Here is a 25,140-nt window from a genome sequence, read left to right on the forward strand (position 1 = left end):
AAGATTTTTATTCTGTCGACAGAGAGTTTACCGCATTGTACTGCATTTATTGCAACAAATTCAAAAGTAGATAATCCTTAACATTGAACCAAGCATTTCTATTGAAATTAACTTTCCTTTAAACTTATTGCAAATGCATTGAGCTTGGTTATTCTTTTCTACCATTTTATTGAAAAAGATATTAAAAATTTATAAAAGATATTACTGAAGAGTGTATGAATTGCATATATTTCATAGCGAAAAATTATTCTTTGAATCGTGCTGAGAAGCTTCAATTAGTCTCATTTATTTTAGCATTTTATATATTAAATGTCGCACGGAGTATTATTTGTTCACACTATAACTGGATAAAAGTATTTCTAATTATTTAATATTAAAATATTCAGTATTATTCTTTAGTTTTATGATTATTTACGTTATATTTTTTTAATGAAAATTTAATGGATTTTGTAAAAATATTCTTTTACTTAAAACATTGTAACAATTATATTATTCATATTTTCACACGTAATATCAACAGTGAAGTGAAACAAGGTTTTGATTATTTCCACACATTTTATACATATAAAAATGTCAATTAATATGAAATAAAAAAGTAAACTTACTGGAAAACTCGAGATTTGTTTAAATATTATAACATACGAATAATACAATTATTAAAATTTTGGAGTAAAAATATCGTTTCACAATCCATTAAATTTACATTTAAAAAATATTATAAATAACATAAATAATCATAAAACTAAAGAATAATGCTGAATATTTGAATACTAAATAAGTAGAAATACTTTTGTTTAGTTAGAATGAACAAATGGCACACTGTGCGTCGTATCATTTCTCTCAATAATTAACAATATAATATTAACAATAAAATATTAATAATGTTTTGCAGACAAATTAATATTGTTCGTATTAATGTTATTCGTTGCCGCACGTATAATGCTTCAAAGCTCTGCAAGTATAAACACAAGCTTAATATGCAGTTAATGTCAACTCCCTGCAATATACTGATCAAATTTTCTGGTAAACTATTAGCATACTGCTAACATTTTGCTTGCTGAGTATTACTGAAATTTTACTTGTTGATTGAGTCATGTATCATTAAAATATAATTAGAAACTTTAGAGATATGTGAGTATACGAATTAAAATATTATAACTTTTAAATTAGACTTTTAAATTATTTATTTTTCTTATAAATGGCTAAATGTTGCAATCGTTACCATAAGCTGATATTGGAGAATTCCTAGTATACCAAGTGAGAATTCAGTCGAAAACAGATTTTCTCATTTTTCTACCGTTGTTACATAGTTCTGTAATATATAAATTTTTAAACATAATATTTTTTAAATTAATTTATTTTAAATCGAAAAGATAAAATTAAAAATATATTTTAAAGTACATATATTTGAAATAATTGATAAATCCATTGATTTACTGTTATCAACACATTTCTTCAATCTTACCGGAAGTTACGTTATAATCTACTGCCGTTAAATACATGACTATAATGCACTTGTATAAAATGTATCAAACGTAACGTGATATATAAAAATAAAAATTTACTAAAAATTTATAAATAATTTTTCTATAAATAAATTTATTTATGAAACAAATTCTATAAATGTTCAAAACTTAATATAATAATGTATACAAAAAAAACATTTTATTAATTTTATTTATCAAAATTTTTTTAAAATATTAAACAAATTAAATGAATTAAAATAAACTAATTGCCAGTAATAGTTGTGACTTGTACTGTACTTAGAGAAAATACCATAAGAAGCATTTGTAATATTAATTTTAAGATTTTATCAGCTCGCAATCTATTAATTATAAATTCTCATTAAACTTAATTATATGTCTTATAACAATAAATTTTTAATTTAACATATTGTTATTTTACTTATCTATCCTTTTTAATAAACTTCTAACAAACACACATATTTCTCACAATTATTAAATTTCGTATATATATTCATAAATATTGTGTTTTTATATTATACTATAAATTTATAACATATGTATTCTTTTTTAAATTTATAATATAATAATTATGAATATATTATATATAATTAATCCATAACATAAAACTCATAATTAGTGCAATATCTATCTGACACAGAAAAAAAGTAAAAAAACTTGTGATCTATTTTTATTATTCCGGCAATGCTTAATTTATAAAAATCCCTAGACATACCACATAGTTTGTAATTTTAAAGCTATTGATGTGTCCTTTTATTAAGAATAGATTAACTGTAAATTGGTCAAAGAAAATTCATGGATAACAAGAACTTTGATAAAAATAAAAAGGGAATGGTGTTTGCGTCTCGTGTCACCTATATTTGCCGTTGAAAGTACAAGTTATCGCAAGAGAAGAGAATCTGCATTTAAGGCCATAGACCTCACCTAGCACGAACGATCGATGATGCATCCCTTCCACGAGACATTCACTACCCAACATCAGCTTTGCAGACTTTTCGGAGTCGGCGCGATGATGCGATCCCCTTGAAGCGCCCTCGTCGGGTGGGCCCTCCATCAAGCCCCATCAGACTCTCACGAAGCTTCGTTCCAGCAAGTCGACACGCCAGTCAGTATTTTTCGCAACGAGACGCGAGCTCGGCTTGTCGCGTTTGACGTGCATCCCTCGACAATCGCCATCATTCCCCGCGGTCACCGGCGTCCTCGACGCGATCGATCTTCAAGGTGAGAGTTTGACCTTGATTCATCCATTTCTAATTTCGCTCGCAGCTGCCGAAAAAAATTTAATCCTCGACGAAAAGTCGGTAACATTTCGTGAAAATTCTGCATTGGTAAACATAGAGCATAACACGATGCACGTTAATAGAACTGCTTCTTTTGAGATGTTCTCGAGTGCCTTACATCTATTAAGATGGACTTGTTTACAAACTGTTCGTATGTGAATAAATTGTTATACATTATGTAGTTATATAAAATATAAATCAATAATTGATTTAAAAAAAAAAACATAAATTGACGTGCTGTAATTTCTCTAACAAAGGAAGAAGAAATATTTCTTATAAAAATCTATGCCATTTAATTATCCATCATAGGATTAATCATGCACAGTGACGATTTTATATCATAAATAATAAATAATACTGCTTAAACAATTTTTTAAAATTGATTTTTTTTATATAATAATGAAACAAAATTGTTCTCTCCTCTCCTCCCTTCTTACACAAGCACATACACACAATTGTTTTTATTCAATTAAAATCAGCCTTATTAGCTTCATGAACATAAAAAAAATGTTTTATTTACATGCAAAATATCAAAGCACTAATTATATCGTTAATACCATTTTTTTCATTCTAGTTATAAAATTATTAACGGATTATACATCGCACATATAATAATTTTCTTCGTTTTAATTTTATTTTGCGTTCTAAATATTATCATCAACAATTGTTTCTTAGTGACATAATTGTCTTGTTTACTATCTTTTCGAGCAATAACTGCGTAAAATCCTGTAGCTAATTCAAGAAATTTTTATTGCCGACGCATCAAGCATTCATGAAAATGAACAACGGGGTTATATGTTGGTATATCTTATTACGTTATATCAAATTGAACACGATCTATTGACTAAAAAGAGATATATTGCTCGGATTTTATGTGCAATGCCAACAATATCATGTCTTCGAACACCTGTCTGTCACTTCGCAAACAGCTGACTCGAGCTATGTGTGCAGTACGTTACGCATCGTTTAACAATCAATATTATGCACACTATCTCACTTGTTCGTAAAGAAAATACAGTAAACAGGATATCGGAGAGCTAGTTACTCTAGTCAGAATCTCAAAAAATGTTTTTCTTCTGAAGCAACAGTTCCATTTATTTAGAACAATTGTCTGCGCATGTGTAGGTGTAAACAAAGAGTTTGCGACATGCGCATTTCAATTTCGATTTGCCTGTCAAGGAAATGATCTGATAGACATAACAATCGATTTATCCAAACATGTCCTTGAATTGACTGATATAATCAAGTTTGTTTTAATAAACTATTGTGAAACCAAGAGACCAATGAGACCAAGATGCATCTAACATTTGTTATTAGTATTTGATTAAAAAACGTACTTAAGATATTTTATATATTATCCATATTCTTCGCGCGCATCAAATAGTATTTTTATAAATAACAACTTCTACTTAATACGAAATACTGTAAAATAATATAACGACGAACTGCATTGCATGGGGCTAACATTAGTATTCCAATTGGACATAACTGGTTCAAAGGAAATCGTTCAACAAGATTGAAATCGTTTATTACAGTTAAACTCGCTCGTTACGTCATCTAATTGTTCACTGTCTTCTAACAGAACTGTTATTTCAAGACAAGAAATATTCGCACATTCCCAATTGCGTAAGCAATCAACTGATTAATCGTTTATTCGATTGTTATTAACAGAAATCCAAAAATTAATCAAAGTGAAGTATTCAATAATCATGAAAAACAGATTTTATCATGCTTAATCTATTACCAGCTCATTATTCGATGATAAATATAGCGATAAGTTTATCCTTAAAAGGAGAGGCTGATTTAAATTGCTGAACAAAGGTCATTTTATATAATTTTTTGAAGAAACAACATCTATGCGCAAGAAATGGAATTGTAGGTTCGTTAAAACTTTGTATTTTGTTCGAAACTTTGAGAATACATTTTTTACATGGATTATTATTGATTAAAACAAAAAAATTTTGATTTTTTTTTTTTAAATTAAACTTCTCCCTTAATTTCAATATTGTGCACACGAAATCTACCTTTTAAAAATTAGAAAATGTAAAAAGAATTAGAAAAATGTGTGCAAAATCGCACAAGAAATATTATTTTCAGTCTAATACTATAATCTTGTTATGAACGTATGTTGATTCACTCTTGATCTAAAAAAAAGTTATCTTATTTTTCATCGCAAGAAAAATTATAATTGATAAGTATCTTTTCTTGATAATGAAAAAATTACCTGTTTATCGAGTGTACTTAATGTGAAGATAAAATTAATATTTAATTGAAAGAATGTTATATCATCTTTAAAAAACGTCTTGTAAATTCATTCATCCTTGAAAATATTTTAATTGACTTCAATTGAATTCAGTACGTGTAGAAATAAATACACGATGTAATGTGACATTTCGTATTGTTTTGCATGTTTCTTCGTATTCTGTTTTTTAATTTCCATATATGATATATTTTTACATGTATAATACCTATATTTTTATACACATTTTTTATATATTTTTTTTTAAATATATTACAATGTTCGTATTGCTTGTTAGTATAATACTAATTATTATTTCAATTTTTCAACTTTATTTCATATTATTTTAAGTAAATTAAACTCTTATTAATACAAATTCGATTCATAGTATAAACATGTTGAAAGCAGAATATATATATGTTAAATATAATAGTTTTAATCTGATTTGTGCGAGTTATAAAAAAAGACTACATCAAAAAACTTTAAAATGCAAAGAAAAAAAATAAAAATAATTAAACTCTATTTTATCTTATTAAAATATAAATGAGCACAAATATTAAAATTGTTCTCGTGTTTGAAATAATAAAAAAAAGTGACATTAATATGTAGCATATTTTTATATTAAAAAATACTGAATATGAAGATACGAGATAAAATTATCAAAAAATATTTAAATAAAATTTGAAGCAAGACAATTAAGGAAAATGCAGTACGTGAATTTCTGAAGGAAGTCTGAGACTTTCTCACGTTGCAGTAGGTCATCAACCCCTGAACAGCGGCAGTGAAGGTGAAGCGCATAATTGCTTTCTTACAGGGAAGTGATTCTAACATGATCCAGAGCAAAGAGTTTAATACTGTTATCATTTCGCAATGGAAATGTCAATATTGATTATTTGATAAGACGTAATAAAGGATTTATAAAATTGGAGATTACGTCTCATATGAAAGTGTGTTAAATTGCACAGAGTTGAAAAGAATCTGACGCTGTAACCGTACGAAAATAATAAAATATATAAGCAATGCCGTTCATAGAACTGTCACTATTGTGATGATCACTATTGTGACAAACTACAAGTGACAGGCGGCAAGATAAACGATGTACATACGCCAATACACATGCTTCGGATGCAGCAATGTGAGAGAATCGTGCTTGATAAGAGTTATCTGAAAGTACAAACACGTATTCGCAAACACGCGAATTTTTTACAAGAGAATATTAAAGATTAATTAAACAGATTGATGGAAAATATTTAATCGAAGAAAGATTAATAAATCCTGAATATCGATTATTATATCTAAAACTTGTAGATTATTCGATTTGCACAATAAAAGTCATTCATTATCGGAACGAACAAATGCAACGTCAGAAAAGTTATTCATACATTACAACTTTGTCGTTCCGCTCGCCTTACAGTCTAACACCTTCGAATACAACTGACTTCGTTCGAATGACCGATCAGTGCGCATCAATGATGTAAGTGGCGTTCGTCGAGTTGGACACGCTTGTCTTAATCTCTGAGAATACGTTGTCGATGGATGAAGTCATCTACGAAGTTATACATTGCATTTTATTTTTCTATATGTTAAGCTACACATTTAAATTGTAAATAAACTACTCTTTGTTTGCGCTGTTTATAATTTTACGTGACTTTTACTTTGCAAAGTTCTTTGAAAATCTTGTGACTCACCTGGACTCTTTTCATATGTAAAAATACATATGGAAAGAGTTCTGGTGAGTCATGAGAATTGTCTTATGCCAATGTATTGAACAACATTGAATTTTAACGTTAACTCTCTCTACAATTGGCAAATGAAATTATTATCGTTGAAACACGTTTATACTTTGTCCAAAACAAAATAAATGAAGAAAATTTATTTACGCAGAATTAGAAAGATGTTTCAGTTATACAATATGAGTTAAAAGTTATCGAAATTTAAAAACTAGAAATTTCTCTCGGCTTACTCTTTTTTTTTTCCTAAACAAAAAATTTTGGTCGCGAATTTTAGGCCCGGAAATTAATTGCAAGGAAGAAAACAATGAAAATTTTTATTTATAATGATTTTTGCAGCAAAAATTATTATATTTTGCTGCAGTTTTAAATAACTTTTAAACTAATAAGTAGATCTAAATGAATTTTTACACGTGCAAATATTTATTAGAGTTTTATTAATATATGTAAAAGTTTTGATATAATTAATAATGCTACTTCCTCATCAAATTTGCAAATAAGTACTGGCAAAACGCGATTTTACATAAGAATCAATAATAAACAAAAAATTAAATAAAAATTAAATTTTTAACAAATAAGTGCATTGTGCTAAAATTTTACACGAATACTCAAACGTAATATTAAAATATTTTTTAAAGTTTTTGGTAATGTTTTGAGATACGACTCATATATTCTTAAGGTACGAAATTTTATTTTGCTGTAAAATTCAATGAGAGAGAGAGAGAGAGAGAGAGAGAAGTCATAAAATAATGCAAAATATTAGCAATGTTAGCGCTAATAATTAATTTGGAATGCAATTTTTCACACTATTATTTTAACTCTTTATAGCTGCACGAAAGAAACAATTTTGTTGAAATATCTAAATATTTAGCTGGATACAGATCTGAAAATAATTTTATTGGTCCATCAAAATAATTGTGACGGATGTTCAAGTAGGATGAGCATGCTGCAAAAAATTTTCTGACATTGTATCAATTCAATTTAAAAATTCAGCATAATTATATTGATGGCCTAACAAAATTATTTTCAGATCTGTATCCAACTTTTTAAATACTTAAAAAAAATCGTTCTTTCCGTGTATAACACAATTCTTATCGGACATGTATGTACGATCATCACCATTCCTGTTTATCTTCTAAAATGAAAAAGGCTTATGACATCATATTTTGAAGTCAGCAAATAGTCAGACTTTTTAGCAATGAATAACGCTGATACAGAAATCACGCGATTTACAGGCGACCATCATATGAAATAAATAGGCCACGGAAGAAAATAAATGTGAGCATTTTTTTATCAAGTTACATTTTGTCGTGAAAAAACCTGCATCTTTAGCAGCTAGATATTAAAGGTATAAATGATTATGTTATCAAAAGTCGCTTGCACGCAGAGTTGCGAAACGATGCAATAAAACACAATAAGAAACAAGTGCTTACTTTTAAGAATATGTCAGTTGTGTGGTTTTATTAACAATAAGTGCCAACGTTCTTGCAAGTAATGTATCATTCACGTGAATAGAGTAAAACATATACACTGAGGAAAGAAAGTTATTAACTTAATTAAATTTTTTAACTCGACTAAATTTTTTCAGTTTAACTATTTGTCTTCAGTAAATGAAATACTTGAACTTCAGTTTATATATATATATATATATATATATATATATATATATATATTTAATTTAAATACGTAAATGCTTGAACTGAAGAAATGCAATCAAGTTGAAAAATTCAGTTAAGTTAACAACCATTTGTCTCAGTGTACCTACGGCATATCTGTGATTATTTTGTTCATTTGGTTAAATATTTAATCATTTAAGTGTCCGCTATTTCAATATGGAAACTTCACTTCCGATATATGCATATAAATTTAACGTGCCTTGTTACATAAAACGTTATAAAAAATAAAAGGATGTAGTGCGCGAGTGTCTGAGTGCGCGAGGCGCAGCAACTTATCTCCTGTTCGTTTACAACTGTTTAAAAATCGTAGATAGTACTGTGTGACTCAAATAATAACTTAAAATAACTAGGTGACAATACGACTCGACGCTACATATGCCATGTAAAACGAATGAAAAAAATACATTCGTCATGCAGATTTTATCGATGTGTGTAGGATGAGTAATGCAGATAAACGTATTTTTTTCTTCGTTTATTCTGATTGTGGATGCTCTGGCATGGCGCGAGGGGGTTAAAAATGCCCTGGAACACCGCGGCCGTTATACTCGCGAGCGCGGTGTTCCAAGCGGATCGGCACGGCTGAACACGCGGATGCCTGCTGATGTGCACGTGATTCCGGCGTGCCACGGTTCCGCGGCATCGACCGACTTCCCCCTCTTCGTGGTACACTGATACAACCGTGCCGACGCACACATCCTCCGGTTTTCCCGACACCTGCAACGGTACACGAGACGTATATCGTCTGCTTTAACCCTGAGATGCCCGAAATGGGATATAACCGCGGAAATTTGCGATCATTTAGAAATTGATTGTATCAACGTTAATTTGATTCGAAACGATCACAGAGAGCTGCGATAAGGATGGGCGCTCGTCTTCAAATCTTTGAGTCGGCGGAATAATATAATATTATTTCAAAACAAAATATTATTTGTTATTTAAACAGCTTGTACTTGTATAAAATATTAACTTTAATATAAAATTGAATTAGGACGTATTGAATTGATATTTAAATTATAAATTTTTGTATTTTTTTTTTTTTTGAGTTTCTTAAAAATGCACTTTCTAAACATGTTCCAAAGTTGTTTGAGATGTACGATGAAAGATCATGAATAAATATATTAATCAGAATATTACTGTAAAATCGGGATATCATTGAAAAATACTAAAAAGTTATTGTCACGAGACGTTACTACTTGAGAATCGTATTTTTGTTTTTGTTATAATGCCAAATTATTGAATTGATATCCGGTTTATGTCTTTTGTAATACAATCGTGTATAGTCGTGATTGTTAGTTTTCAAGGTGTTGGTCAGTCTTCGACGGTCATTACAATATCCATCGTTTTTAATTGTTATCAAAAAACGTGCAACGGCGTCAAAACTATATCACTCTCTTCTTCGATTGTCTCTACGTAATTATCATTGTTTAAGAATATCAATTCTAAAAGTGGTTGTTCATAACTGTGGATAGCGGTCACTTCGGAATATCCGTGACGTATATGCGACATAAAAAGGGAGCGTGTGTCCTCGAGAGAGAACGCGAGGCGATTCTTGCACGTGTAGAAACACAGTATCAGCAAATAAAACTGTACTTGCGCTTCAATCTGCAGCATTGCGTAACGTAATGGACAAGAGTGTAGCAAACAAAATTATTTTTTTTGGACTTAATATTACTGTAATAATGTTCTTTATTTTACTTTGCATTGTGCAAAGATCAATTTTTATTAGCGCCAGATACATCTTATTTATTTTAAACGTACGTATAATATAGAGAAAGAGACACATATTTTCTTTATTTATTAATATCCGAGAAAGTGACTAGGCGAATATTTAATAATGAAGTTTTAATTTGCCTTTCTAAAAATCAAAAAATTAAAGAAATACATGAATTGTAAGAAAACGAATGATACAACCGTTAAATGGGAAAGTCTTCAAGGAAGGAAATTTCAGCCGCGTCGAATATTTTCTCCTCTTGAGCGTTCACTATAAGACTTTACGCTGTACGTCAGCTGACTCTACTACGATGTGTTACGAACGAGAGGACAAAGACTGGCATCGTTACGGTGGATGACTCGACCTGTTTCTGCACAATGAAATGATGTGAAAAAAGGCAAATATACAACTTGAATTTTTACAGATATCTATTTTACAAATTTTAGACTTATATTGAAAAATATTAAAATTTACACAAAAAGTAGATATCTTATTATAACGTTTAACGCAAATAAAAATGCATTTTTATTGTTAGAAGCTTTAGTTAATTAGAAAATATAGAATTTACCATATTTACCATATTTCCGAGCAAATTCCTATCTATGGTGATAAATTATAATTAAACAGATGAAAAATAAATGAAAAGCAAATTCAGATAATGCATTTATATTTTATATAATAATAAAATATATTTCAAGTTGAGACTGTATTCGGCCACCAATATGAGTCGCGTTCTTGATTTTTATATATCTACTCGGCGGAATAAAGAAATCTATTTTTAAAAGCACCAATACGAATCAAAGTGCGTTTCACACGTGTTCCACGTAGCAAGTAACTTCTTTGTGTTCAACACTACTGCGTTACATTACTGCATTCTTTGTTTACTGCAGTTTTGCCATTGTAATTTTAATCTCTTCTCATTTTCTTATTCATATAAATAATTAATTTAATTGAATTTAAAAAATTAGAAATTTTTATAAATTAAATTATTAAACAGTGGATATTTATTTATTTTTATTTCTTAACATATAAAAAAAATTGCAAACAAATTATTTTAAATTACGTTTACTTTATAGAATATTAATTAAAAATTTTAATATTAATTAATATTGAAGTATGATTTTATTTAATCAAAATATCTCAAACAAAAATAATCAAGGAATCAGTAGATGAAGAAAAACTATGAAATCACCTGCAAAGTGATATTAGAAACTTTTTGCATTATCGCTATTTTCCATTTCGGATTTTTATAACATTTTAATAATCTTTTAAGTTTAACGCAAACTTTACGGACACATATTATAATTTACACATTATGATTCTGTAACGCTCATAATTCGTATAAATACATCAATTTAATTTATTATTTTTATTGAATATAAAATCTCCTGCGGTTATCTAAGCGAGTAAACTCTTTATCAAAGGATTTGCTTTATCACAGATATTTTTTATTGAAATAGGTCAAATGATAAGAGAATTCTGAAGGTTATATCTACCTGTCCATCACTAATGACGTAAACATTCCAAAGGTGATGAGGAAAAAGAGCAACTTATAACGCTTGCTATATTACAAAATGTATCAGCTCCTTAAAAAAATATCTGATTCTTACTGATAAGTAACTAGAAAAAGAATACTGTGCTTTGTCGTGGAAATTCCCGATAATTTTATTCGGTGATTGTTTAAACGTTCTTAGCAGAAATATTTAAATCCTTACTGTCATTCAATGTTGTTTTCGTAGTACTATCTATACTTGATGAGAAATTACATTTACAAATACATGCGAATGTTATTTGCGTATTCGCAAAAAATTCTTGAAATCGTTAACGATAAATGCTATGACGTAAATGCATCGTACATAATAATAAAAAAATAATTAGATACGTATTTTCTTAATCTGTATATTCGTTTGTCCGTTTGTTTGTCCATCCATATACAAATTTTCCAGAAACGTCCTAACTTTTTCAAATACTACTTTCACCAATAAATATTCAAGGCCTTCGCTCCATCGAGGCAAAGTATGAATCAAATCAGTTGACTGTAAAAGAATTGAAAGTCAAGATCAATAAAATTTTTTAACAAAGTTTTTTCAATTACAACAGGTTACAGATTTTTCTGTACACTATTTACATCCGTTGCAAAATGTTAATTTGTAATTTTAATAGAATATTAATTAATTTAATTAATATTCTAATTAAGGTCTAGAACTTATCAAAAAATGAAGATCTGATCTTGATATCAATGGCAACAAAAAAAATGACGCGTAATCAAATTGTCATTAACTATAAATCGATTGCAAATATTTGGGACAACTAGTTATTGATAATATCGGAACGAGTTTATGAACATACTGGACATGATTGTATGACATTTTTGCTCGGACTAGGTCAGAGCAAAAATGTCATATCATTCATGCATCAGCAAATATATTGATACCTTGCACCTTCGCCATAATTATCGCAACGGTTGCATAACGTAATGCATAATATGCTTCCTGTAATTTTATGACGAAAGATACAATCTCTTAAATTTTTTACAGCACGAACTTGGAGTAAAATGAATAACCAATAATCACCTAAAATTATAACACACATTTTTTATGTTCTCGTCACGAGTGAATAAATTTAAAGCGTATCATTGAATATTACTGAAGAAATCTAAAAAGTATCGATTAATCATCATAAGAATTTTAAAAATATTTATTATGTGAGCCTTTCTTAATTTGAAAAACTTTGAGATTATAAGTTTAAAAATTAATTATCTATATCACAATAGTTCTAACAATGTTATTTTCATGTGATAAATTTCACGTCAGCTTGAGAAAATCTGATGACGCGAGCTTAGAAGAGTCAACAGAGTATTTATCCTTGAGCATCAGAGTCCAAGCACATGAATAACGCACAATCTATTCCAATATCATCACTTGTTTACAGACAGATCACGTGATTACGAGCTCTATAAATGATTCCACCGATCAAACTAATAAAAAACTGGTAATTAATGGAATATAGTTTCCACACATTCAAAACGATACAGAGATACGTGATATAAAAATAATTTTTTTAAATAAATAAGTAAATTAATCTTAATTCACTAAATAGCTGTATCCAAACGTTTTAAACAATTAATTACTGCAATGTAATGTATCAAGCAAATCCTATCTAGATATTAACTATGAAAATAGACAAAAAAAAAAGTTTTAATGAAATTATCGATTGAAATCTCCATTCAGAGTGTATCATGCTGAAGTAAAAATTAAGTTTTGGTTTATCAGAAAAAGGATATTCTTATATTTAAGATCGTTTCAAGTACTGTCTTAAAATGTCCTCAACTAATCAGTAACCTTGACAGTTAATGCACTTGTATATTTTTTTATTACTTTTATATTTTTTTAATTGTATTTTATTACTTTTATATTTTTTTAATTGTATTTAATAACATTAATTGCAACATTTATCTTGACAGAATATTTATCTCTTTAAAAAAAATGGCAAATAATATTTCATGCTCCAAAAAGATTTATTTTATTGCCTATTATTAAAAAAATTTAATTTTTTATTTTTAACGAGAGAAGAAATAAAAATCAAAAATATCATGTGTCACAAATAATTCCGTACGTGATTCATCTCATAATCGAGGAAAAATTTATGAGTCTAGTCAGGTGCCATTTTCATCGAAGTGCTTACGTCAGATTGCAAATGGAATCTTTGCGTAAGATTAATAAAAGCAAAGGAGAAAAAGAGACGAAATCATTTTGTTTCTCTCCAACAATATTAATTCTACATCACGAAACGAAGTCATGATTAAATACTTTCGCAAAATGATTATCCAATATTTGCGCCTTAAAACATCAAAACTTTTTGTTTTTATTTTTAAAAAAGTGCATGTAGTTAAAACATTTTTTATTAACGACTATATTCTATTCAAATTAAAACAAATAAAGTATAGTACAGAACGAATCTAATTATTTCTTTCGATTGATTCTTATACGACACGCTTCTATATTCTATAATGAGAAATATATTTGAATTTCAAAATATGATTGAATAGTTAAAGATGATAGACTTCATCAAAATGATATAATTATTTATTTGGATTTTGTAAAATTTAAAAAATGTAAAATTTAATACATTCTACAATAATATTATTTATTTATAATTTCAGACATGCACCTTGTTTTTACATTTTTTTCCCTAACATTTATTATATTTATTTGGATATGTTGTTTTTAACACTTTAATTATTCAAAATTTTGACGCATATACGAACCCAAAAAAGTGAAAGTAAAATTATTAAAATCTTTGATACTCAAATACTTTATATTTTTATGTCTGTTCAAAGTCAGCTTCATATAAATTTAGAACAAAACTTTTAACTACCAACTTGGAATAAATAGAGCAGTGCAATGTGATTTTACACGAATATATCCTTGCCGCTAATATGAATCGAATACAATAGCATTTGAGGTTTGTCTTGAATTAAAACAATAAGATGTTTAGTTGTCAATCAATATTTTCGATATTTGAGATATTGCGAAATATCATCTTTTTATATCTCCATTTTCAAGAAAAGTTTAACAACTGTTTCTGAGATATCTTTATATACAATCGTTATCAGATTTTTTTATCAAGATTTTTTATCAGTTAATGCTCGTGAAGAGTGTGAAGCGATTGTTAATTCACAATTTATATTTATATCACAACTTTCAACACGTGCATGATAATATTAAGTGTGCAGCCACGCCTCTCTCAGAATTGTTTATGATAAATATACCGTGTATTTAATTTTTATTGATATCAAGCAATAAACAAACGTGATTTGATTATCACGAGATTTATGCATCGATCAATGTGATATATATTTTATTTTTTAGATGTGCTGATTAATATTTTTTCGAACAATGCAAAAAGTATCAATTATAATGATTAGTATAATTAGTAAACATAAGATAATCTGGAGTCTCTTGATTAAATCAGAAAATAAGTATAAAAAATTTGTTAACAAAGAGTATAAAAGTCAGATTTTTTAAATAAAATAATATTCATTTATTTCAGCATTGTAAGACATGGTTCGCTAGTTATTTAACCGCGACGTAATCACGAATGTACTGACCTCAATCCATATTTATTTGAATAACGTTGAACCATGCACTTCCGGAATCTCAAGCAAATTCTATTGTCTATTGTTAGACAATGTGTTATGTATGAAACGATGAAAATTCCATGGTATAATCGATTTAAAAATTGGATAATGAAGTCAACATCCGCATAAATCATGCGAGCGACCGATATATCAAAAATAGCATATCTCTCCTAAAGCTTAAATATCCAACAAAGATAAAACTGTGCTGACTATAGTTAGTATCCTTGACAGCGAGGAAAATAAATGTTATCTGTTATGCGGTGCATGGATTTAAAAAAATTGTAGATAAGTTTTAGATGAACAAATTATCATGTCCATGTAGAAACTATACACATACTTGTATTTGTCGTCCAACTCATAACTTATTAAAGCAGCAAAAGAAATATAGTTCTTTTTATACTCAACCAGAAATAAATATTTCATTTCTTTTGCTCCATTTATTTTTAACTAAAGTATCTAGTTGTTACAAAAAATAAAACACCGATTGAAAAGAAAGTGTTAATTCTGACAAAATTGTGATCAAATTGATTCATATTTCTTGGAAATAAGTGAATAATTCTAAAATATAATTAATTTTCACAAAATAATATAATTTTCATGAATAACAGAATAATTTCCATTTTTTCTATATTCTTATTAAAATTTAAATAAATATTGTTTTAAAAGAGAAAGAGAGATTCAACTTATTTTTATATTTGAATCTCTCATATTTTAATACAAGTCATTGCATTTCAATTAAAATTATTATAATCGACTGACTAAGCAATTTTATCGCTACTCCGTATAAAATGTTTGCTTAATAAGTGTTTTTTTATTACAAAATATCGGCAATATAATATGACACATAACAAATGAAAATCAAGAGATATTATGATAGAGAACAATTAAAAATATCTTACAACTTTATCCAGCGACAAGAAATTGTCATCGGACAAAATCATGAGATTTAAATTTTGTAAATATATTATATTACGCTTTGGATATATTGATAAAAATTATAAAATACTTGACATATTTACGCAATATAAAACATTATTTCCTCACAAATGTGCACATATGTCATAAAATTACACGATTATATGCCAAACAGTCATGCTTAGATAACGTATTTGGCATCTAATAGGTCAAACAGCTAATAAATTTGTAAATGGAAAGATACCATTCGATAATAGTGTATTTCAGACAACAAATGAACGCATGATTCATACCCTTACACATGACATGAATACGCAACAAAATCTACAAACAAAATTATTCGGTTAATTTTCAAACTCCGAAAATAAATTCTTATTTAAATTAAAAGAACAGCAAAGTAAAATAAAGGAACCTATAAATTAAGATTACTAAATATTCCATTATTTGTGATCTTGATTCTAGACTTATAAATTATTTGGTAAATTTAAATTCAACTGTTTTTTTAATAATATCTTTCAGAAATGTTTTTAACCGCTGAATGACTAAATGCTCATTTTTTATCGTTAAATAATATTATAAATATTATAATAAAATGTTTATTTAAAATAAATAAAATTCCTCAAATGTGGATTCGAAAGGTCCCCTTTTTAGAAGTAAATTGAAAAATTGCGAGAAAAATTGTATAGCTTTTTACGAAATACACTTTATACGCTAATAAAAAAAAAGTTATTTTTTTATTTGATTTTAACAAACTGCATTTAAATACGCTTTCAACATACAACATATAAGTTGCAAAAATATCCAACGATTACACCAACGAAATACAAAATAAAAATTAAATATTTGCCACGAAAAAATTATTTTCAAATTGATCGAGAAATCTGTAGTTATCCGTATTTATGACATTTTCATCATAAAAAAGACCATTCCGATTATTTCCTTATTATCGATACAAATACAAAACGCTTCGCATCATATATGCGATTTCCAGCAACGTAGCTGTGTGTATGCTCTGAGGTACGCAGACGAGAAAAACAGACGGGCACGTGGTCGGCGAATGGTCGCGTGTCTTCCACCCTTCCCCTCGTTCACTTTTCCTACCGTCCTGTCGTAAATGCGTTGGCCTGCTAGGAGTATAAAGGCAAACGCGCACCAGCAGTGCGGGTTAGTGCCTTCTACGCGGTGCGAGAATATCGAGCGTTCGTTCTTCCTGTTCTCTATCGTTACAAGTTCTTTTGCAATATTACGATTTAATCGTTAGAAACAGTGTTTTTGTTAAAACAATAAATCAACAGAGTGTCCATAAAAATATATTTGGGTGAAAGATAATTCTGTTTTTTTTTTGTGATTTTAAAAAATAAAATAAATTAAACTGGTTATGCCGGTGGAATTGGAATCGATGACGCCCATCGCTCACAAAACTATCTCTCATGGGTAGGCAATTATAAGATTACAAGATTTTATTCTCTTTAATCGTTAGCTCCTTTAGTGCACAAAAAGAAATAATGCATCGTGTTGATATTTAGAAACTAGTAGCACGTAATGCGCATTTATCAAATTGAATTTTTTAATTCGAGAAAGTTTTAACATACTTTCAAAAAATATTTGTATGCTGTTCAAATATTTCTTGACGGACTACTATGACAAATTTTAATAAAATAACAAAGAATATACTTGTAGCAACAAGTAAAATTATTTACTAATGAAAAGCGCAACACATTTCTAAAATATATTTAGCTTATATTCAACTTCAATATTTGTTATTCAATATAAAATTTGTCGAACGTGCCTGCATATATGTTTGATCGAAATGTCAAAGTTTTTGTTATTTTTTTATTATTTTTTATGTCATGTAAAAAGTTTTGGTGCTATCGACATAACATGTCTCTCAAATTTATTTAAATTTAATTGATTTTAATAAAAGTATTACATGATTGTCACGGTTCGTCTTTCTTTTTTTTTTTTACATTGGAGAGAAAAAAAAGATAAACCGTGGGAGTTCAATTCTATGGTGTAGAGAAGAACAAACCTTGTGTGCCACGTCACGTGTTTTCTGCTTGTTACACAATGTTTATGACCAATATTTTATGCACCAAAACGTGTCTCCGAGCCTTTCATCGAGAGCGATTCGAACAGCTGATTCACAAGTCCGACAGGTTTCTTCGTGCCAAACCTGTCGACATTAATAACACTTCCGTTAATTTTAATATCAACGTCCGATCGTTCCTTAAGTGATTTAAGGAATAAAAGAAAAGGGAAAATATGTCACTGTTAATTAATTGAGTGCTAATTAAATCCTCTTTCCACTTACGATCATTATTTATAACAATTCTCTTTATCTCGCTACTAAAAAGAACTAAGAACTACTTTAATCGGACAATGTCATATTATTAATGCCTTCCGCGTTATATTATTAATACTTCCTGAATCTTCTTGTTAAGCTCTATCAGAGTTAAATATAGCTACAGTACAGATATATAATACAATATATTGGGTTGGAACAAAAGTTCATGGCATATTTTAAATGAAATGTAAAGATAATATTTAAATATTTGTACATAGATTTATTCAACCTTATATGTGCAAACTTTTGTTTCAACCCAATATATAAATATTTGGTATGTATATATGTATTTATTTAGAATAAAATGGTATTATAGCTATCCATTTACGTTTCATATAATAATTTTGTTAATAAAATCTTGAAATTAATTGAAAACTTAATGATTATATTCATCAAATTGTTCTTTAATAAATTCAAAGTTATGACGTTTATTATATTGAAGATTATTTATATAAAATATAGTGACACTGCATAATAGATTAAAAAGGAATAGGCGTGATATTATAGTCCATCACTAAAATAAATTTAAAAAAATGGTTTTAATTAAAAAATTACAGTGTTTTGTTATAAAATTATACATTAATTCAAAATAAAGAGAAAATATTGCAGAATATGCATATGTGCAAATGTATGTACACGTATCTATAAGCCTTCCGCATATAGATTGCAGTACTGAAAATCTAATGAGAACTATAGATTAACAGTAAAAATACAATCAACTTACTGAATAACTAGATCGATAAGAAAACTTTGAAAAAGAGGCCGTATTAAGCATATTGAAAAGCCAGTATGTATAGGAGCATACATTAACAAAATCTCATGTTATTTTTTAACTTTGCACAACTCGAAATGTTTAGAGACGAATAAGAAGTTAAATAATAAAAAGAAAGCACTCAAAACCATACATTCATGTGATAATACCATGAAGTTTAAAAAGAATGGGAAAGTATGTAATACTTTGTGTATGTGTAATAAATGTATAATAAAATATTAAAATGTACATTGTAAAAGTTTTAAATTCTTTAAAGTAAACATTTCTTGTAACTAATGTCGGTTATTGTATATTGGCATATTACCGTTACTACAGAACGCTAGGCTACAAGTGATCCCATGAGTAATCATTAGAATTCAGTACCTAATAACGAGATAATATGAATGACCGTAATACACGTCCCATAATACCACCTTCTCTTATATTCAATACATTTTACACCTAAAATGTTTATTAAAATTCTATAAAAAAAACAGATTTTTTTGTTGAGTATATACAATTATAATTTCCGTGATAAAGAAAATTAAATAAATTTACTAATCTATACTACTTCAACAAAAACACTTTTTAAATTAATAATGAATAAATAATTATGTATAATTTATTAATAAAGCAACATATTCCGTATAAAGTTTATAATGAGTGTAAATAAATACAATCAAAGATATATATAAAACAATTTTCCACAAGTCCTTAAGATTTACATACCTATGTGGGATACTCATGTATTACTTTTTTTTAAAACAAATATATTACTTTTATCAAGTATTGTTAATCGATAATGCTTTTCAATTTTAGGACTAATTTATTTTGCTAATTCTTTTATTTTCAATTGGAATGTTTTATAAATTTATTAATAAATTGTATAGAATTACAGTGTGTATTGTATAAAAATAATAATACGTCTCTCAATATAATACTGCACTCTGTTCTCATTATGAAAAAGATTTAATTTAAACATTTATATCTAACTTGAGATATAAATGTCATAAAAATGCATTAAACTGATAAAACATTCAATAACAAATGACAATAATTTGATATTCCTAATTAATTCAATTTTAATAGCAGAAGAAAGATTTCTTTATTAAACTTTTATCGTTTAAAGAATACTGTTTTATATTTGTAGTAATTATCAACATTTCTTCTTTGTGAAATAGCGATAGAATTTATCACTGTTGTATTATTAACGTAAAGAATGCCGAATAACAATAAATATCTAAGACAAACAATATAATTGGAAAATAGATTTTCCTATCTTAAAAGCTTCATGTTGACGATTTTTGCGTTACAGAGAGAAGATGAATAAATTGTGCCGTCAACTCTCGATCGAGAGCCCGAGCGTGACCGGCCGGGATTGTGTCTTCAGCTTCGATGTACCTGTGCCGGATGTGCCGGCACACGGTGCCCGCATCCGGGTAATGTGCGCCGGTGCTTGTTATCATCCCCGACGATCACCGAGTCTCACTAGCTTAACTTCGATTTCGACTGTCTCGAGTGGCAGTAGTTTGCCCGCCGACGTGTCCATGGAAAGCGATTATCCGATGTCCATGCCGCATCACGGGGTACGTGACGCCGCTCTGTTCCCCGGCTACGAAGTGGCCGGAGTAATCGAGTCGTTCGGCACCGAGGTACCCGAGGACAATGAACTCGCTATTGGCGACCGCGTTATTCTCTATCCTTACGACGGCATTCCCAACGGCTACGTCGAATATCTGGTAGTGCACGATCTCAAGTACCTGATCAAGCTTCCGGACAATATGTCACTCAGCGTGGGGGCTATGCTGCCGGCCGGCGCTCTTCTCGCTATGAATACCGTCTTCGCTGCACACGAGCACGTACAGGTATATTATTAGTAGATAATTGTTCATAATTGCATTTCACTTTTGTTAAATTAATAATACGCCATAAAGACACTCTAGTAAATACCAACTAACATTGTAATTGTTACGTAGAATATGTATTACGTATATTACATTCATATTGTTAAGTGTCAAATTATTTTTCATTATTAGTAGGTGTGTTTACTGACTATATTTAATAAATAATCTGATAAAAAACAAATGCTTCAATAATACATACTTTAAAGCTAATAATACAAGATAATGATGCTTCTCTATAAAACTTTCTTCAAGTTGTGATAAAATTTTGCAGGCATTATTGAAGGAAAGAGGTGAAAACAGCGTATGCAAGATTCTGGTAGTTGGCACAGGTGGTCTTGCCTTGTGGGCCCTCAGAATCGCATCGTATCACTTCAGTAATATGAGAGACAGAGTCACTACTACAATAGCTACTCTTAAGGATGAAGGCCTTCTCATAGCTCAGGAATTCCAACGGTAAGTTTATTCAATTAAATTATATATCATGTAATAGAGTAGAATTATAAATTTGCATAATTTTTTAAGTATAGTCATGTATAGAATAAATTAAACAAACTTACGAAGAGTACGAGCAAATTCTTGTTATTACTTGTATGAGGAAAATATTTAAAAAATGTGGCTCTCACGTTCTTCCTAAATCTTAGAAAAATATAAAAAGAGTAAAGAGATCAGCGAAATACGTTTCTAAATTTCGATGCCTTAAAGACCCGTTTGTCATCTCATTCGATTTATTCAGCAACAGTCGGCATGTCGGTTACAGGGTGAACGTGGTACAGTGGAACGAGGATCTTTACGAGAAGCAGCTGATTGAACGCACAATGGATGCCTGCGGTGGCCAGGTGGATGTGGTAATTGATTTCGGCACGACTTCACGCAACCTCCATCGCAGCATGCAGTGCCTAAGTAAAAGCGGCGTGGTATTTGTGATTAAGGAGGTCGCCGATCGTCTGTTACCTAAATTCAGTCGACGAGCGGAAGAGCGGCAACAATCCATCAAAGCGGTAGAACCGGGCACGCTGGAACAACTGCGGGAACTGGTGCAATTAGTCGCCTCTGGCGACATCGAACCGCCCCCGCATACAGTGTATCCCGCCGAGGAAGCTATGGACGTCGTCCAAAAGCTTTGCCACTCAGAGATCCAGGGTCGTGCGATTCTTCGCTTCTACCCCGCGGACTAGAGAATTTTCCATTGAGAGATTTCTCCGCAATCGCGGATCAAGCGACAGATTCGATGATGACGACGACCGAAAAAGTCAGGCCCGGCCCGGTTGTTGAGAATTATATGGTTACTACGCGTGTGCGTGTCGAAGTTTGGATATGAAACTGAGGAGGACTAACGAATGCAACAGTAGTTGTTGCTTCATACGGAGAACCGGAGATAAAACGTTGATAGGCGAACGTTCCATAGGACGATAGTTTGCGAATCCAGAGATTTGAAGAATACAGGGATGATCTTCGTAGAGTGGAGCGAAACATTAACTCGAAAAGATTTAACCCACCGAAGATTTCACAGAACCCTCAAAATTTGATGATACTTTACCACGAATGATAAGAAAGTTGATGAAAGATCGACATCTCGGTTTATGACTCATCAAATATTAACTGCTAACTTGACAAATTCTTGTAATAACAACAATACAAAATATTACGCTAATTCAGTTTGATTTCGTTGAGTATTTCCGTTATATTCGTCGATTGGTCGTTCTTTTTTATGTTGAAAAACGTGCTATCTTCAAAAGAGAATTTTTATCATAAAAAAAAACAAAATCTTACAAATAATTCTTTTTCCTGGAAGTTTACTAATGAAACGAAGCAGTAATCATAGTTTGTGACTTTTTATCATTTTACGTTTCTTTTTTAGACAACGAGCAATTAGCTTTCGCAAATGGGTAGAAACAATCGTTAGTCAAACCGACATAAGAGCTTAGATAGAATGAAAAAAAATGACGTAAAGATCTCAGGACGACAAGAAAGAGGCGTTATCGTAAATGAGGTGACACTCTCTATTTTCTTTAATGGGTATCTAATATTTTTTCATTTCTTAACACAAGATAAAGTCCAGGTTAACATTATGATTTATGGATACTTGTGCCGAAAGCACTAATGAAGTTAAGCAATTAATGTACGAGTATTCTGTTTTCGTATCGAAGGATTCTTGAATACGAATGGAAACACTGAACAGAGGACAAAGCAATACAATTGCGCGTTTCTTCGATACGCGTAAAGCTTTGGCGCTATCATATCAAAATGCGCATGATAATAAGATAATTTTGACTTCCAATGTGTGTTGATATTTTTACTAAGAATTAACTCATACCAGCAACTGTAAAATAGTTATATTAACTGTACTGTCTTTAATATTTTTATTGTAGCTAATACATGGATACTTAAAGTTATTGACGTCTAAAAATGGATAAAAAGATTAAAAGGATTGAAATGATTTCGAATAATCGTATCAACTACCTACAATAATATGCTATTCTAATTACATTAGAGTTAATAATGGCTATTTAAAGTTGTTGGTATCTGTAGAAATGTCGATAGTACGAAAAGGATTAAAGCTAATATTTTTGCTGAAAACATAAAGATGAAAAAGAATGTCGAAGATTTTTCTATGAAATGTTTCATTAATGTTGCTTGTATTTGAGCAAAATGTTCAGAAAAAAATTTATATTAAAATATTTGGAATGTAATTTTAAACAACCTTTGTTTAATTACCTCAAATGTGTAAGATATTGTTGAATGTTTATGAACATGATGAGAATACAGACCGGTTTGTTAGAAATTCGATGAACCGAAGATTTTGAAGGATCTGGACAGTGATTCACGCTAATTACGATAAGAATCAGTGGCTTCGTTGAGCACACATTTATTATAAGCGGTATTTTTTACGGTGTTAATGCTATTATACATACACGCGTTTGCTGTGCTATTTATTTTAATTATCGAGAAACTTTACTCGCGATAATAATGACAAATTGACATCTCTTATACTTGTCGGAAATATAAAAAATCTTTATTGTATGTAATTGTCATAAATGTTCCTCGATAATTAAAAGACACCGATAAAGATACCGCTGATGCAGTACAAAAGGTAAATACCACTGCAGAACCCAAAACAAGTCCGATATTTCCGATATTTACGAGCACACTTCAATGCATACTGCAATGAAAGATCAAATGTATATTAAATGTCAATTCAGGAATAATCGATCGGATACGTCTGTAAAAGCGCCTAGAATAAGTTTCTTGTCAAGATAAGTATGTCGAGTTGTAGTAAATATATCTGTCCTACCATAAAGTCGTCTCTATAGCGAGATAATCCTAAAATGATGTAAACTTGATGAACAATTGTAAAGCTGTCCAATAAAGATTTGCTTCTTTGCAAGGTAGATGAAAAAACAATAATCGCTTCGTAAATAAACTCACAGGCTCTACTTTGCCACATCATTATTTTAAAATGATTAAGATAAATTACTCCACATGTTTAATTAGCAAGCACTTTTTTAGGCGTTCTGCTGTGAAAGAGCGATATCATCGTAGCCGCAAACTCATTTTAGTGAATCGATATATCGACGTATTTAATTATGCTCAAGTTTCTTAATATATTTACTAGACCAAAGCTACATCAGCGCTGGTCACGTCTGATAATATTTTCCTAATTAAAGTTCTTCCCAACGTGGTCATCTCGCTATACCGTTAATACGTCACTTTATGGTATCGAATTACTTCGTTAAGATTCTATTGAGATTGTATTTAAAGCGTAGTTGCATGTAAAAGTGCATGTGAATTGCGTTTCAAGGTCATGAAAAAACGATCGTTAAATGACGCATTGCACGCTAATCGGGTCTTGCCGTCATACCTCTGCCGATTTCGCGAAACTGAAACGCAGATCCGAATCTTATCATTAACCGGCACAATAAGAGCATAATATTTTATTGAGAGTATATACTCGTGTCCGGAATATCT

The 25,140-nt window shown here is 29.6% G+C and overlaps 1 protein-coding gene across 3 annotated transcripts; it reads left to right on the forward strand.

Annotated features, from left to right (window-relative positions):
* Nucleotides 1-2,524: 2,524 nt before the first annotated feature.
* On the forward strand, nucleotides 2,525-24,576 carry LOC105194316. Of its 3 annotated transcripts, none has more exons than XM_039453610.1 (4): nucleotides 2,525-2,705; nucleotides 20,586-21,135; nucleotides 21,446-21,627; nucleotides 21,914-24,576. In XM_039453610.1, exons 2-4 carry the CDS (start codon nucleotides 20,593-20,595, stop codon nucleotides 22,347-22,349), a joined length of 1,161 nt encoding a protein of 386 aa, XP_039309544.1. In that variant the 5' UTR covers nucleotides 2,525-2,705; nucleotides 20,586-20,592; the 3' UTR covers nucleotides 22,350-24,576. The 3 variants fall into 3 exon arrangements, with proteins under 3 accessions (XP_039309544.1, XP_039309541.1, XP_011157475.1); XM_039453607.1 differs by lacking the exon at nucleotides 2,525-2,705 and adding an exon at nucleotides 17,325-17,609; XM_011159173.3 differs by lacking the exon at nucleotides 2,525-2,705 and adding an exon at nucleotides 17,329-17,609 and having other exon boundaries at nucleotides 21,932-24,576.
* Nucleotides 24,577-25,140: the final 564 nt, after the last annotated feature.

Source organism: Solenopsis invicta, chromosome 1, assembly GCF_016802725.1.
Source record: "Solenopsis invicta isolate M01_SB chromosome 1, UNIL_Sinv_3.0, whole genome shotgun sequence".
Classification (NCBI taxonomy): Eukaryota; Metazoa; Arthropoda; class Insecta; order Hymenoptera; family Formicidae; genus Solenopsis; species Solenopsis invicta.